Here is a 17,166-nt window from a genome sequence, read left to right as displayed (position 1 = left end):
AGTATAGATCGCTCAATGAGAGCTATCCGGATGTCATACAGAGACGACCACCCCAACGGACTTACTAATCTTCCGGATGGCTCTTTTTTTTCCTACCAGAAAAAAAAAAATATCGAAAGAAAAAACAATCACGGAAAAAAGAAAGAAAATAAATCAAAAAAAGAAAATAGAAAAGAAAGAGGAAGAAGAAAGAGAAAGAAACAAAGAGGATGAAAAAAAAAAGGAGAAGAAAAAAAAATAAATAGACAGGAAAGAAAAAAAGAAAGAAAAAATACAGGGTGGAACGATATCATCATCACCACCACCACCACCATCATCATCATCATCATCATTGTTGTCGGACATACAAACCCTTATAATCACTAAGATGAACTTATCCATTAGCCATATAAGCAGCAAGTATAGACCGCTCAATGAGAGCTATCCGGATGTCGTACAGAGACAACCCCACAACGGACTTACTAATCTTCCTGTATCACTAACCCTGTTCTGGATATAAATGTTCTTTGTATTCTCACCAGTCGGCGTGTTTTCCTACTTTCACCTTTCCCGACTCTACTCCAATCATCTGATGAGATCCGAAAGTTGATTCTTACCTGGCAATTTCTTGAGACCTTGGATGATTTCGTTTCTTCGTGTTTGCAAAGAGATTTTATCTTCACACATCATGAGACCAAACATGACCAACGAAACAAATTGGCTCGTGTAGGCCTAGGGAAGAGAGAAAGACATTAGACATAAACATCATCATCATCATCATCATCATCATCATCAGCAGCAGCAGCAGCAGCAATTTGCAACAAATCCTAAATCATGTGACCTACAAACTGTCCAGCTGCGGCCCATTGACATTAAGTAGGGTTTTTTTTTGTGTTGTTGTTTTTGAAGGGATAGGTCTTTTTTTTTCTTTTTTTTTTTTTTTTTTTGAAGGGATAGGTCTTTTTTTGTTTTTGTTTTTGAAGGGATAGGTCTTTTTTGTTGTTGTTGTTTTTGAAAGGATAGGTCTTTTTTGTTGTTGTTGTTTTTGAAAGGATAGGTCTTTTTTTTGTTTTTGTTTTTGAAAGGATAGGTCTTTTTTGTTGTTGTTGTTTTTGAAAGGATAGGTCTTTTTTTTTGTTGTTGTTTTTGAAAGGATAGGTCTTTTTTTTGTTGTTGTTTTTGAAAGGATAGGTCTTTTTTGTTGTTGTTGTTTTTGAAAGGATAGGTCTTTTTTGTTGTTGTTGTTTTTAAAAGGATAGGTCTTTTTTTTGTTGTTGTTTTTGAAAGGATAGGTCTTTTTTGTTGTTGTTGTTTTTGAAAGGATAGGTCTTTTTTTTGTTTTTGTTTTTGAAAGGATAGGTCTTTTTTTTGTTTTTGTTTTTGAAAGGATAGGTCTTTTTTGTTGTTGTTTTTGAAAGGATAGGTCTTTTTTTGTTGTTGTTGTTTTTGAAAGGATAGGTCTTTTTTTGTTGTTGTTGTTTTTGAAAGGATAGGTCTTTTTTGTTGTTTTTGAAAGGATAGGTCTTTTTTTGTTGTTGTTTTTGAAAGGATAGGTCTTTTTTTGTTGTTGTTGTTTTTGAAAGGATAGGTCTTTTTTTTGTGTTGTTGTTTTTGAAGGGATAGGTCTTTTTTTGTTTTTGTTTTTGAAAGGATAGGTCTTTTTGTTGTTGTTGTTGTTTTTGAAAGGATAGGTCTTTTTTGTTGTTGTTGTTTTTGAAAGGATAGGTCTTTTTTTTGTTGTTGTTTTTGAAAGGATAGGTCTTTTTTTTGTTTTTGTTTTTGAAAGGATAGGTCTTTTTTTTTGTTGTTGTTTTTGAAAGGATAGGTCTTTTTTGTTGTTGTTGTTTTTGAAAGGATAGGTCTTTTTTTTTGTTGTTGTTTTTGAAAGGATATGTCTTTTTTTTTGTTGTTGTTTTTGAAAGGATAGGTCTTTTTTTTGTTGTTGTTTTTGAAAGGATAGGTCTTTTTTTTTTTGTTGTTTTTGAAAGGATAGGTCTTTTTTTGTTGTTGTTTTTGAAAGGATAGGTCTTTTTTTTTTTTTTTTTTTTTTTTTTGTTTTTGAAGGGATAGGTCTTTTTTTTTTCCCCCCCAACTAGAATAAAAGGTAAAAAGAAAAAAAATATCAAAAGAAAAAACAATCACGGAAAAAAGAAAGAAAATAAATCAAAAAAGAAAATAGAAAAGAAAGAGGAAAAAGAGGAAGAAGAAAGAGAAAGAAACAAAGAGGATGGAAAAAAAAGGAGAAAAAAAAGAAAATAAATAGACAGGAAAGAAAAAAAGAAAGAAAAAATACAGGGTGGAACGATAAAATTGTCGCCCTGGTTTTGGTTTTGAAGTTGTGTTGAAAGTCAACACCAAAGTGTACCTGGATGTGCCGAAGAGTGTGTGATCCCTGCAGGACTTGGCGCCGACCACAAGTCTAAAGAGACCCAGTCTTGGCTTCAGAAGGAGTACTAGAACTTTGTACCCTTTTCTTACTAGCCCCCTCCTCCCCCAACCTGAACCCACTGGATTACTTCGTTTGGTTATACGTCAAGAACACCACCAACATGTCCTCCCACAACACCAAAGCTAGCCTGATCGCTGCTATCTGCTGAGCTCCTGCAGTCCATCCGCATTAAATACGTCTTCTTTCAGTGTTATATTTTCATTTATACAAGGGTCATTGTCATTCAGTACCTATTTACAATGCCTCCCCACAGGACAGAGTTAGACACCAGGGTCGTTTTTTAACGTGGAGAAAAGGAACAAAAATAAAAATTGTCTCAGTCGTGAAGGATTTCTCCTCCACTGACAGAGAACAAGAAATTGAAGTGCAGCATCTGAAGATCAGATACTACACTTTGATCTTGTCCCGAAGGCCAAGTATGATGTCATTCAGTAACCCAAGTTCTTTGCTAATTTGCAATTTATTATATTTTTGGGATATTTAAAATTTCTAGCTTCTCACTCAACGATAATCTACATGGGCCATTGAAATATCTCTATGTACTGATCAACTACATCAAAGGATGAAGTAGTTGCCACATCTGGGCAGGAGCTGCTGGAAATACTTATTCTGCTTTGACAGAGTTCAATATAGACCTTGACGTCTAGTGGGGATGCCCTTTTCTCTTCCCTGCAACCTTTCTCACAGAAGAGACATTGCAAACCTGTCTCTGCTTTATCATTATTTAATGGTAAGTACTCGTCTGAGCTCCAATCTATGGTCTCCCTTGCCAAAATTTCATGAGAAAATCTCATCTAGCTGAAAACACTATCAACAATTTTCCCCACTCTTTATCTGTGCCTAAACCTAAATGTAGATTTCATGAACAAAGCTTTTTTCTTAGAACTGCACGCCTGTGGAACTCTCTTCCGTTTTCCTGCTTTCCAGCTGACTACAATATGGTTGTCTTCAAGTTCAATGTAAACAAGTTCTTGATGAGCCATTTCCCAAGTAATACACCTTACCAAATTTCCACTACTAACGATTACTACGATAATGTCCCATTGACTACCGTACACTCACTAAAGCTTATCCTCGAGTGATCTCTGGGACTTGATAAGTGGTGACACCTTTGACAAAAAAAAAAAAAATTCATCGTAATGATTTCCATTCGATTATTGTAAAGTGGATGATTTTCTTTAAAATTAATTAAACAAATTAAATTCCGTCAATTATTGAGGAAACGAAAAAAACAACTTTTTCTAAAAGAGTCACCCTCCAAAAATCACTTACCTTTGTACTAGCAACACCAATTTCAGGTCCCGCATTAATATGAACTCCACAGTGAGACTCACGGCAAATGCTGCTACCAACCGTATTAGTTATACCCACGATTAATGCACCTCGTCCCTTACAATAACGCAAAGCCATCAACGTATCTGCAGTTTCACCTAAAATGTAAAATAAAGGGGTTTAAAAAAATCTCAATAAAAAATGGCCTGGTGTCTAACTCTATCCTATTTAGGCTTTGTCTTAGGACAACCTGGCATGAGGATACTTATACCTAGAAATAAAACCCTGACCAAATATTCAAAATCACATAATATTCGCAGCCCAAATAAAATCTCCTCACTATGGCTAACTCACACTCGCTTTTATAAGGCGTCGCCCGGGTGTTTGGAGGTGCGTGTTGAGCAAAACAAAAAAGAAAAATTAGTAGTAGGCAAGGCGGCTCAAACTCGTACTACGAAGGAGGAAAAGAATGTGAAAACCGATGCGAGAAGCCCAATGCAAAAAGCCTTCGGCGGACACACACAAACGCTTGCGCCCATTTTGCCTTTTATATATATACTAGCGGGGGTGTCTGGCATTGCCTGGATGTTTAAAGGTGTGTGTGTTGGGGGGGGGGGGGTAAAGCAGCACAAAATGAAAAAAAAAAAATGATGTTAAAAAAATAAATCCAAAAAACAGCGATTTCAATATTAAAACTTTAAAAATGAAAAAAGACAAAAATTTTTGTAGGTGTAAAAGAAAAAAAGGCAGGGTTGGTGGCAGGTAGACTCGAACCCGGAACCTTGAGGCCAATAGGCTGACAACATACAAGTGCGCTACAGCAACGGAAGCAACGGAAGATGTTAAATTTAGCGCTTAAAAAGTGAATGAGTTCAAACAGGTGCTGGATTTTATTAAGGTCAAACATCATGCCATGGGAGATTGAAATCCGCAGTTTTTTTTGGTTTTATTTTTTTCTCTCCCCAACTTGTTGGGGGGAGGGGGCGAGCCCAAATTGTCTGATATGACGGTTTTCACTGACATTGAGATATTAACTCTTTTATTCAGGCAAAAATTAACATGAAAAAACGCACGAGCGGCGAGGTTTGTTTCAGTTTTGCTTTTTTATACTGAAAAGCCAAAGACACACGCGTGGGCCAATAAAGACGGCAAAAATCACGCGTAAAAGTTGCCCAAATTAAAGATACACGCCGAGTCGTTTCGTAAATCTTAGATATTATCATCTCGGTAGCATATAAAAAGTTATAAGAATGAGTGACCAACCCGAGAACCACCCCAAAAAAAGCCTTTGCCGGATATACAGAAAAAATGCACAAACACACAAACACACATTTTGACTTTTATATATATAGACTAGCGGTGGGGGGGGGTACCCAGCGTTGCCCAGGTGTTTGGAGGTGTGTGTGTTGGGGAGGGAGGTAGATCAAAACAACCCTGTTTAAAAAAAAAACGTGGGCTGGGTGTTTGGAGGTGTAAAAGAAAAAAAAGTTTTAGTAGGAAGATAGGCTTGAACCCCTGAAGCCTTGACACGAAGGTGGAAACGAAAGGGAAAAAAGTCAGACACCTAACCATCTCGGCCACGAGAGGAGAGGAAGTGAAAGCTGTCTTAACGTTTATAAAGTGAAATTGACAGGTGCAAGAAAGTTAAGTCGCGTGATGTTTGACCTAGTTTTGCAATGCAAGCCAGTTTCTGTTTCGCCCGCCCTATCATTCGCTTTTTTTATACTGAAAAGCATAACGAAGATGCGGCGATCAAAAGATATCTCAAAAATAGCGTGTAAAAGTCGGGCAAATAAAAGATAAACTGGACCCTCATTCTTAAGTCATAGATATTATGATTTAGACAGCATATAAAAAGTGTTAACGAGCATCTCTCCCCCCCGCCCCTCTGGCTTTCTTACTCTTTCTGTTTTCTCTCTCTGTGTCTCTATAAGAGAATAGAGAGGGAGAGAGAGAGGGAGAGAGAGAGAGAGAGAGAGGTGAGTAAACGTGGAGGTAGACACGTTTACCAGAACCAAAGGTCAGCTGACCAAATTACGTATGTGTGACGTGGTTGGCTAGATCTGGGAGATTTGATTTGAGCTTTGAAGAAGACGGACGTTTTCCGTGGTCTCCCCCCTCTTAACTGGGGAGGGGGGAGACGAACGCTGACGTGTGTGAAGAAGAACCACACAAGCAGATTTCACTTTACACCTGCTGCAGGACCTCTGGGGAAAGTGAAATAAAATCTATAAAAAACATTCATCGTCTTGGAGTGATAAATCTTCGTCAAACAGGTATCAAGTCTCCCTCCAGGATGAGAAATTTCCAGATTGTTCGACAGCGAGAACAGAGGTAGGTTCAGAAATTACATGTCACACACACGATTCCCTTTATGATAATCAAACACACAACCATTTATATTAGAGACAATCACACAGAATCTTTCTTATGTTATATAGAAAACGTAAAATGTGCCCCTAAATGAAGAACTCTATATAACATATTCAAATGTAACGAAAGCTCAATTTGGTACCCCTCAAGGATAACCTCAATGAAGAACGAATATATAACAAAAGTTTTAAGAAGGAATGAGCCGACCGATCATTCCCAGGAAAAAAGCCTTTTGCAGACATACAAAAAGTGCACATACAAACACACACTTTGGCTTTTATATATATAGAGATGGTGTAAATAACAGCATAAAGCTAGATACTTCACCAGACTAGATGAATTCTTGTCTCGAAATCCAGTAAGACCAAGAGACCACAAGAAAGATTTAACATGGGGATGTAAAGGAGAACTATAATGGAAACAATATCTCTGCTCAGCCTTGAAAGACAAAAGATATCCCCCTGTAGGGGGGCACTGCACGTGTGCAATCCCCAACTATACCTCTCCTGAATCGGAACTGTTTGAGTCGAGTGGCAAGGAGAAGTCCAAGCCAACTGGAAACAACGCTGAGATAAGTGAAGAGCACCTACAGCACCTGGAAGTCCCAAACGGTCACCCATTTAGTATTGACCACGTTCAACGTTGCTTAACTTCGGTGATCCAGTGGGAATGAAATCTCTAATATCAAGATCAAGTGTTAGCTCCCCCAACCCCTCAGGAAGTGAATCCCTTGATTTCTGAGAACTTGGATTTATATAACACTAGCGGGGGGTACCCGGCGGTGCCTGGGTGTCTTGAGGTAAATCAAAACTCCGGGGGGGGGGGGGGTTAAATAATAATAAAAAAATGTTTTGGTAGGTCAGTATGAGAATCGAACCCGTACCCTTGAGTTGGAAATTAATGTGTGAAAAAAAAAAAAAAACGTGCGATGTTACCATTGGGCCACAGCGACATACACTGTAAACGTGTTTGAATTTATTTATCTAACTATAACTATAAAAACAGGCGTGCGTAATAAAAGTTAACTTTGCTGCTTCCATTTGACCTAATTAAGAAGGTCAAATAGAAGTCACGCAGCGTCAGCGTCTGAGTTTGTTTATCGAAATTTGACTGTCTGATATACAAGATTGATCAAAGCTGATTGCTTCTGGACGTTTTTCCTGGCGCAATGCCGCGAACACGTCCGTTTGAGTTTAGTTTCACTTTATTTATACTAAAAAGCCCAATCAACACGCGAGAAGCCAAAATAGCAATAATTTTGTAAAAGTCGACGTAAATAAATCTATACGCTTCGCAGTTTCCTAATTCCTAGATATTATTATATAGGACCTATATACACAGTTTTAAGCGATAGTAACGACTCCGGGGAGCGTGTGCTCGAAAAGCCTTTTGAAGACATACACGAAATGGTCACACACATATTGCCTTTTATATATATAGACTAGCAGGGGTGGGGGTACCCGGCGTTGCCCGAGTGTTTGGAGGTGTGTGTGGTCGGTCAGGGGTGAGGGGTGTTAATGAAAACCTAAGAATAAGCAAAGTAAAAAAAGAAAACAAAAACGAACGTTAAAACTTATCTGAAAAATAAAGCGAGGGGGTACTCGGGCGGGGGGGGGAGGCTAACCAAAACATAAGAATAAGTGAAGTAAAAAAAACACAAAAAAAAAACTAACGTAAGGCAAACGCACGATGTTAAATGTAAAAATCTGAAAAACAAAGACAAAAAAGAAAACAGAAAAACGAACATTAAAACTTCTGAAAAATAACCCCCCCCTAAAAAAAACACGTTAAAAATGGCTTAAATGAGCCTGTTTCAATATTAAAATTTAAAAAATCGGTGGGTACCCGAGTGTTTTTGGGTGTGTGTGGTCAGTAGGGGGTGGGGATGTTAATGAAAACCTAAGAATAAGCTAAGCAAAAAACAAAAAAACAGAAAAACGAACGTTACATGAAAAATGGCTTAAATAACCCTGCTTCAATATTAAAATTTAAAAAATCGAAAAAAAAAAAAGACATCTCACACCACAATTCGAACCCAAAACGTCTAGATAATGAACCAACGCTCTAACCAACTGAGCTAACACGACATACATGAAATTGTGTCAGTTCTTCAAATATTTAAACTAAATCAGGTTATGACGTCATCTGATGCATGCGTAGAACCGATCTCGTCATGAGAGGACGTTTTTTGTTGACCCCCCCTGTAGAAAAGTGTTGATTTCAGGGTGAAAAAAAGTAACGTTTCTGGCCAATTTTTCAATATTTGTCTGACGAAGGATGGGGCTTTCATATGAGACCAAGTTTGTGAATTTTTGTTCTGTCTGTCGAAAGTTTTTAGCAGACACACAAACATACACACATACATACATACATTTTCGCTTTTATATATATAGATAAAACAAGTGTGAACACAGCATTGAACGTTACCATCCACTTTTGACCTCATTTCACTACAGACTCGAGGTCTTCCTCTAGGGTTTCCGCCATTGCCTTGGATATGTGTTCATTCATTTTCCCCTCGTGCCTGTTATAGAGCATGGTGTTGTCAGCAAATATACCCATGTCAGAGACTATTTTATCAGGAAGGTCATTTATGAATATCAGGAATAATAAAGGTCCAAGGATCAACCCCTGAGGCACACCTGCATTTATATCATATTGTTTAGATGTACGACCATTGAGGACAACCTGGATTCTTCTGTTATTTAGGAAGGATTTAATTATGTTAAGCATTCGTCCAACAATGCCATAGTATATGATTTTCATGAGAAGACCATCGTGCTATACCCTGTCAAAAGCCTTAGATATATCTAGGGCTATTACAGTTAGAATATCTGCAGTACAATGGGCTTGCCTAAATTCATATTGATTGTCGGACAGAAGTTTAGCAACTGTAAGGTGGTCGTAGACTAGAGCTTGATTATGGACTCAAGTATTTTAGTGAAAAGAGGGAGAAGTCTAATGGAGCGATAATTTAATGGGTCATTTCTTTCGCCAGAATTCTTGTAAACTGGTACCTCAGAAGCAGTTTTCCAGCAGTCAGGAAAGCATGATTTATTAAGGTATTTGTTGTAAAGTTTGGAGAGAACTGGAGCAACCTCAGCAGAGCATTTTTTAATAGTACAGCCGAGATCAGATCAGGTTTACATGCTTTTGAGGTTAGGGTTAGGGTTAGGGTTAGATTTTTATGATATCATGCACGTGTACTTGAGAAGGGGTGATTTTAAGATCGTCTAGTGTGGTTTCAGTCCACAAAGGAAAATCAAGGAAGGAGCGGTTTGCTGGGTCCAACATAGTGCTTGAGCTTGCTTGGTTGCCATGCAAATAACCACATGATTGTTGAATAATAGGGGAATTGTTGCTTGCCCATTATTTACTACACTGTTGCAGATTTTCCAAAAATCACGAGTTTCTAATTTCTCCACTTTAATGCATTTTCTGTTGTTTCGGTATATTCTCTCTTAGCTATTACTACAACTTTCTTACAATTACTTCTATAAACTTTTGTCTGTTTGTACTGGACTTATGCCGGATAAATCTGCAATATTCATGATGTCTTTGAGCTTCACAAACAGAAGTAAACCATTGAGGAGAGTGGGGTTTGTTATAGAACTTCCATGTGGGAGCATGTGCATCAATTGCTGCTTTGAACAATTCAGTGGTCTCATTTGTGCACGGTTCCTCAGGAAGAGAAAAGATATTTACCCATGGGGCATCTCTGATGGCATCCCAGTCAGCCTTATTGCAGTAACTTGTCCTTTTGAGCAATGGCCCTTCAATTTGGGGCTGAAAGTTTAGAGTGATGTCTATCATTATCACAGAGTGATCAGCATCCCCGAGTGGACAATAGGCATTTCTTACACAATCCTCAGGAACTGCTGTCAGAAATAGATCCAGAAGTGAGGCTTGCTGGTCCTGACGATCTCGGAGATGGGTTAGGAATGTTACTGTCTGTATCAAGGAATTGGATATAGCAAAGTTATGGATGATGCTACCAGCTGTGTCTGTGTAGTTAGAGAAGTCAAGCCAATTTTTGTGGTGGGCGTTAAAGTCACCAAATACATGTATTTGGGCGCTAGTATCAAGGGAGAGTGCTACATCTATGCTCTCATAGACATGATTGATTAAAGTACAATCCCAATTCTAGGGAGAGTGATGAAAAAAATATAGGTAGCTAAGATGTTGTAAAGTTAGTTTAAAGTACATGAAGGCCTGGTCATCTGCTTCTAGTTTAGATTCCCTAGTCATGGGGAGGGTGTTATGAATATAGACTCTTTAAACATATCATAAAGCTAATCCCCCCCCTCTCCCTTCCTCCTATAAATTTTAAGCCATCAATTCAAAACTCTGAATCTGTTTGATCCTTTTTTAGAGGGACTCACCTGATTGGCTGATAAAAAAGCAGACGTCGTCCCTAAAAATGGGAGTGCTTCGGTCCAAAAAGTCACTGGCCAACTCAACCATAACGGGTTGTTCTGTCAATTCCTCCAAGAGTTGGCGGGTCTGGAAGGAGAAACAGGAACTTGTTGCGTATTCAATTTCATTTTTTTATTTTTTACTACTCGCCTGAGGATGACTAATGTAGGTCGAAAACATTCGCGATTATGGGACATTTCTTTTTCACTCGAAAAAAAAAAAAAAAACGTCCGGAAAATGGTCCGACAAAGAGAAAAGGAGGATTACAAGAAAAACAAGCAAAAGTTGTCTGCTCTATTTAATGAAACGTGTATATATATATATATATATATATATATATATATATATATATATACACGTATATGTATATATATATATATATATATGTATATATATATATATATATATATATATATATATGTGTGTATATATATATATATATATATATATATATATATATATATATATATATATATACACGTATATATATATATATATATATATGTATGTGTATATATATATATATATATATATACACGTATATATATATATATATATATATATATACACGTATATATATATATATATACACGTATATATATATATATATATATGAACAACAAATTCACTCTATTTCAAGTTCTAAAGCTTTATTCATCTAAACAATCAACTCTAATCGAAATAGAAGAGAAAAAGTAAGAAAAGCAGAAAAAAAGAAAACAAACAAAAAAAAACCGCACACACACACACACACACACACACACACACACACACACACACACACACACACACACACACACACACACACACACACCTTCATATCTATTGTATTAAGAAGCAAGTATTTTTTCCAAAGTGCTCAATACATATGTAGATCTTTATCTGTGCCTAAACCTAAACGTAGATTCCATGAAAAAAGCTTTTTTATTAGAACTGCACGCCTGTGGAATTGTCTTCCGTTTTCCTGCTTTCCGGCTGACTACAATATGGTTGTCTTCAAGTCTAACGTAAATAAGTTCTTGATGAGCCGTTCCATATAAGTTATCAAATTTAACAAATTTTTATTACTAATGATTACTATATTGTCCAATTTCTACTGTACACTCTTTAACCCTTATCCTTGAGTGGCCTCTTGGCCTTGATAATGAGTTGATACCTATGAAAAAAAAAAAAAAAAAGAAAAAGTCCAATGTGAACAAGTTCTAATTGAATCGTCTCCCTAAGTAATCCAAGTTTCAAAATTCCCACTGTTTACTATGCTAAAATCACAATGACTAATGTATACCTATTAACCCTTATCCTCGAGTGGCCTCTGGGCCTTGATAAGTGGTGACACCCTTGTAAAAAAAAAAAAAAAAAAAAAGAGCTATTATAAGTGAAACTATATAAACTTCAGAAAAACCTTATACAGATTAATCAACATTTCGATGATGTCAGTTGTTTCATCAGATTAAAAAAATGGCTAAAAATAAATAAAAACGAATAAAAAAGTAAAATCTAATTTATAAATATTTTCAAACTTTATCTCTTCTAAGACTAAAAGTCGCAGAGTGGCGCTAGGGGCCTCAAATGCATGGGTTTTTTATGAACTGTTCTTTTATGGGTGTTAAGCCGATTAAAATAGTTTTTAAGAGGTAAAAAAAATGGGTCAAAATTGTAAAAATCGTTATACATTTTGTGCATTTATCTTAGTTTATTTTTTATTTTTTTTTATTTTTATTCATTCATATGCGTGTCACAGTGGTAACGTCACCAGCTTTGAATGCTACAGTTTTGCTTTCGGTTTCGATTCCAGCTGATAGCACCCAAATACTTTTTTTTTTTACTTTTGAAATCACGACTTCATAATAATATAGACGAAATCTAGACAAAGTAAAATATCATATTTTACGACCGGGTACCCCCGCCTCCTCCTGCTAGTAAAATATAAAGTAAAATTTAAAAAAAAAAAATAGTAGAAAAAGATAAATAAACATTATAAAAAATGAAAAAGTTATCTTCAAAGATAATCTTTGGCAAACTTTTATTTATAACATTTTAAAAATTATATTAGCCTTTCATTTAATAATGTCGAAATGGAGATTAATCCGTGTACGGCTCTTTTTTTATGTTTATTTAAGTTCTCGTTACAGGGTGGAACAATAAAATTGTCGCCATAGAAAAGACGACATGATTCCATTTCCATTTGATGAAAACCGGTTTTCTTTTTTTGTTGCAGACTATCTACTAGTTGGTCAGTTGTGTACAAATCCCAAGAGCAATAGGAGCCTTCTATCCTGTCTGAAAGTGGCACAATGTTCAATGAGCGAGATCGGAGATGCGCCGCTGTACAACTCATGCTCTCTACCGATCCAAGTTATTGCAACAAGACCATAGCCAGCAATCTCAAAATGCATCGCTGGATTGCCATGAATATCAGGGACGTGCCCAGGGTGCAGTTCTAAGAGGTCCACCTTCCCAGGCTTTGCTTTCTCTCTTTGAGAAGAAGTTAGTTTATAACTAATCGCTTGAGGTAATGCCAACAGGGCTGTCCAAGCATTTTCTTTTTCTTTGTCAGATCAATGTGCTCCTCTTCAGGGGTGATGGCTATTCTATTCCATTTTACAACTCTAGTGTCTAATCTGTGGGAGAGTGATAAATACCGACTTTTGCGATTTCTTGTGTGCTTAAAAATTATTAATTTTTTACTTCAGTTTACCACCCGTCAGTTACAGAAGCAATAAAATTGCCGCCCTAGAAAAGATATGATTTCATTTCTGTTTGATGAAAAGCGTTTTTTTTTTTCTTTTTTTGTTGCAGACAATGTACGAGTTGGCCAGTTGTGTACAAATCTCAAGAGCGATAGGAGGCTTCTATCCTGTCTGAAAGCGACACAATGTTCAATGAGCGAGATCGGAGAAGCGCCACTGTACAACTCATGCTCTCTACCGATCCAAGTTATGACAACAGGACCATTGCCATCACCCTCAAAATGCATCGCTAGATTGCCACCAATAACAGGGACATACCCAAGGTGATGAAAACAAAGTTTCTGGCCACGGTTATGGTCTTTGGTGTCGTTTCAAGTGAGGGCCACATCATGCTATCTCAAATCTTTGAACTCGGCTTGAAAGTCAACACCAAAGTGTACCTGGATGTGCTGAAGAGTGTGGTGATCCTTGGTGGAATCAGGTGGCCGCTAGCAGACTCAGAGTGTGGCAACAGAACTCTGTGCTGGCCCACAAGTCCAAAGAGACTCAGGCTTGGCTTCAGAAGGAGTGCTACGACTTTATACCCTTCTCTCACTGGCCACTCTCCTTCCCCGACCTAAACCCACTGGACTACTTCATTTAATCATACGTTGAGAACATCACCAACATGACTTCCTACAACACCAATCTGGTGACCGCTGGCAGACCCCTCTCCCCCACCGCACACATATACAAATGAAACGCAGTTAGTTTTTTTTTTTTTAATAAAACGCTTGTTGGCAGAAGTGAGGGAGATGAAAAGATGCTGGAAGGTGAGAGAGAAAGTTGTGAGAAGGAAATACAGTGACAAATTCTATCCGTGAACTTTTATGTTTTTTATTTCTCCCAAAATACCAGCCCATTTAACTGCTACGTGGGTTTGTCGGGAATATGTACGCCGAGGGGACACAGGGACAATGAGTTCATCAGAACACATTTCATTAAAATACTTGTAAAAGAGGCACAGAGATGCAACACTGCAGTGATGGGACAGGGGTTGGAGCTTGGTTGACAAAGTGGGACCTGTACATAATAATTTATTTTTTTGCACAATTATAACGTTTTAATAGTAACATTGGATAAACGCCAAAAAATTGGATGACTGTTTTTGGTTGTTGTTTCTTTCATTTAGAAATTTTACTGGCGGTGAGTGAGGGAAACTTCAAGAGTCGGAGTAGCTACAGCCAAAGAGATTCCTTCTGTTTTTTTCTGGGTTTTTTTTTTTTTTTACGAGGGAGTCACCACTTATCAAGGCCTGAAAGCCACTCAAGGATAAGGGTTAATGAATGCAAGATAGCAGTGTAGTAATAATCAGGCATTTCTAGGAAAGAAGCTTTGTTCATGGAATCTGCATTTAGATTTAGGCACAGATAGAGAGTGAGGGAAATTGTTGATAGTGGTTGTAGCTTGTCGAGTGTTTTTTGTCAAAGTCTGGAAAGGGGGAACTATAGAGTGGAGCTCAGATGAGCACTTGCTTTGAAAATAATGACAGAACAGAAACAGGCTCGCAACGTCTCTTCTGTGGGAAAGAGGTTGCAGAAAAGAGAAAGCTTATTATCTGCTCTAAAATGGAACACGTACATCAAATCCGTTGCCAAGGCTGCTGGAAAAACGATGGGATCCTTTTATTCTATCGATCCAGTAGATATCTACCTGCTGATGCAATTCTCTACCTATATAGGAGCCAGGTACGTTCAAGGATGGAGTATTGTTGCCACATCTGGGCAGGAGCTGCTAGAAAGACCTTATCCTGTCTTGAGAAAGTTCAGAATAGGCTTCGTAGCCGAGATGCCCTTTTCTCTTCCCTGCAACCTCTTTCTCACAGAAGAGACATTGCGAGCCTGTCTCTGTTTTTTTTGCTCGACTGAGCTCCAATCTATGGTTTCCCCCTCGCCAAACATTTACGCGAAACACTTGTTTCACTGTGAAACTCTCTTCCGTTTACCTGCTTTCCAGCTGACTACAATATGGCCATCTTCAAGTCCAATGTAAACAAGTTCTTGACGAGCCGTTCCCCTTAAGTAATCCAATTTTACCAAATTTACACTTCTAATGATTACTATATTGTCCTTTTGACCACTGTACACTCTTTAACCCTTATCCTCGAGTGGTCTCTGGGCCTTAATAAGTGGTGATTCTCTTGTAAAAAGAAAAATAAATAAAAAAAAGATGTAGGTTACTGCAGAGAGGAGAACTGGGAAGAGAAGAGTACGCAGAAAGAAAGAAACTCACGGCAAGAGCACTGTGGTAGCTTGTTCCACAGGCGATGTATAGCAATCGTCGACATCTTCGGATTTCTGTCATAAAATCTTTGATGCCACCCAAAACGACTTGATTTGTGTCAAAGTTCACCCGACCACGCATCGTGTTCACCACCGACTCTGGTTGCTCAAAGATTTCCTTTTGCATAAAAGAAGCAAAGTTTCCTGAAATTAAAAATGAAAACAAAATAAAAAAAAATTAGGAAAACTGTGGACCAACTGGAGCACCATAAACACAGACACCACTGCTCTGAAGAACTGCCTTTTCAGTTTGTCAAAGAGTCTGACTAGATAGATAGATAGATAGATAAAGTAGTCGTGTATTGATATTCATCTCAAAAACCCTTTTTTCTATTTATTAATGTGACAAATAATTGGCAGTGAACTTTTTGCACCACAGACTAGGCACAGAGCATAGAAACAGGCAAGGTTATAGTTGAAAGCATCACTACATACAGTAATCTATGAGCCGCCATTTTGAAAAATGGTTGCCATATTGAAATTTTCAAGGCATAATAGGCTTAATTATATGAGAATACATTCATTTCATCTTTGGAACATAAAGAAATTATGTTAATCCTCTTCAAAAGTTAAAATTTGTCACATTTGCTTCTGCAGCCATCTTGAAAAAGGCGTGTTTGAATCGATTCCCACTTTATTTATGCCATTATATCCATTTATTTAAAACTGAATGAATTAGTCCAACCAGAGTTAAACTTAAAGCAATTACATTCTTTTTTAATAAAATGAAAAAGAAAAAAAGTACCTTTCATAATTTGTTGAATTTCCATCTTCAGAGTTATCACTTCCCGGACCGTTGAATCATCAATGCCGCGTTTCATTCTGTGAATTGTCAGGCAGCCATCTTTAACAGCGGCTACGTCATCATCTTCAAGATAAATCACTTTGTCCGTGTGCTCAATTACAGCACTAAAAAAATATACACACAAAAACAGAGGAGATAATGCCTGGGAGGAGGATATCATAATAAAAAAAACATATACTACTCTACCCCCTCCTCAAAGATGTAGGTAATGCACAGGAAGATGGCCTCGTGACAATGAAACTTATACTACGCCATAACGGAGGAGGTAATGTCTGGGAGAATGGTAATTTCATCATTATTCCACCACTAATTCTAAAGCTGGGTGTTATCCTTATTATTAACGTTAAATCTGGATGTTACCCCCACATGCAAAATCTTTTTTAGTTCTACCACTAACCTTAAGTCCAGATGGCAATAGTTTCCTAAAAAAGAAAAAAACTCTTAATCCTATCACTGAAAATAATCCTTGCTATGATGTAATTCCCTAACCTGAGGACATCAAGTGCTGGATAAGCAAAGCCAGACACGCCTTCAGCATCTTATGACAAACCTGGAGAATAACAGAATGACCAAGACTAACGCCGACACCTGCAAACTCCAGACATTCACCAGCAGATGTGTCAGAAGCACCCTAAATATTAGATGGCCAGAGACTCCATCTCTAATGAAAAACTGTGGGACAAAACCAACCAAACCCCAATGGAGATCGAGATCAAAAAACGAAAATGGAACTGGATTGGCCACACCTTATGGAAGCTTGCATCCGACATCACGAGACAGAACCTTGAATGGAACCCGCAAGGCAAGCGTAAAATTGGTCGCCCGAGGCAGACATGGAAAAGAAGCATTGAAGCTAAGACC

At 37.6% G+C, this 17,166-nt stretch overlaps 1 protein-coding gene across 5 annotated transcripts in view; it reads right to left on the bottom strand.

The window, feature by feature from the left end:
* Positions 1-17,166, bottom strand: part of LOC145266630 (glutamine--fructose-6-phosphate aminotransferase [isomerizing] 2-like) — a 180,626-nt gene that overhangs the window by 27,068 nt on the left and 136,392 nt on the right. For all 5 annotated transcript variants that reach the window (XR_013864769.1, XM_080122550.1, XM_080122547.1 and 2 more), the window contains 5 exons: positions 16,246-16,409; positions 15,451-15,644; positions 10,456-10,576; positions 3,701-3,858; positions 597-711 (listed from right to left, as the gene is read on the bottom strand). Coding sequence is in view for 4 of the 5 variants with exons in the window: in XM_080122550.1 (XP_079978676.1) it covers positions 597-711; positions 3,701-3,858; positions 10,456-10,576; positions 15,451-15,644; positions 16,246-16,409 (752 nt within the window). In the remaining variant the exon portion in view is untranslated. The remainder of the gene's footprint in view (positions 1-596; positions 712-3,700; positions 3,859-10,455; positions 10,577-15,450; positions 15,645-16,245; positions 16,410-17,166) is intronic.

This window comes from Euprymna scolopes, chromosome 41, assembly GCF_053919585.1.
Source record: "Euprymna scolopes isolate OS-2025 chromosome 41, ASM5391958v1, whole genome shotgun sequence".
Taxonomy (NCBI): domain Eukaryota; kingdom Metazoa; phylum Mollusca; class Cephalopoda; order Sepiida; family Sepiolidae; genus Euprymna; species Euprymna scolopes.
This window is presented reverse-complemented; position numbering and strand designations above follow the sequence as displayed.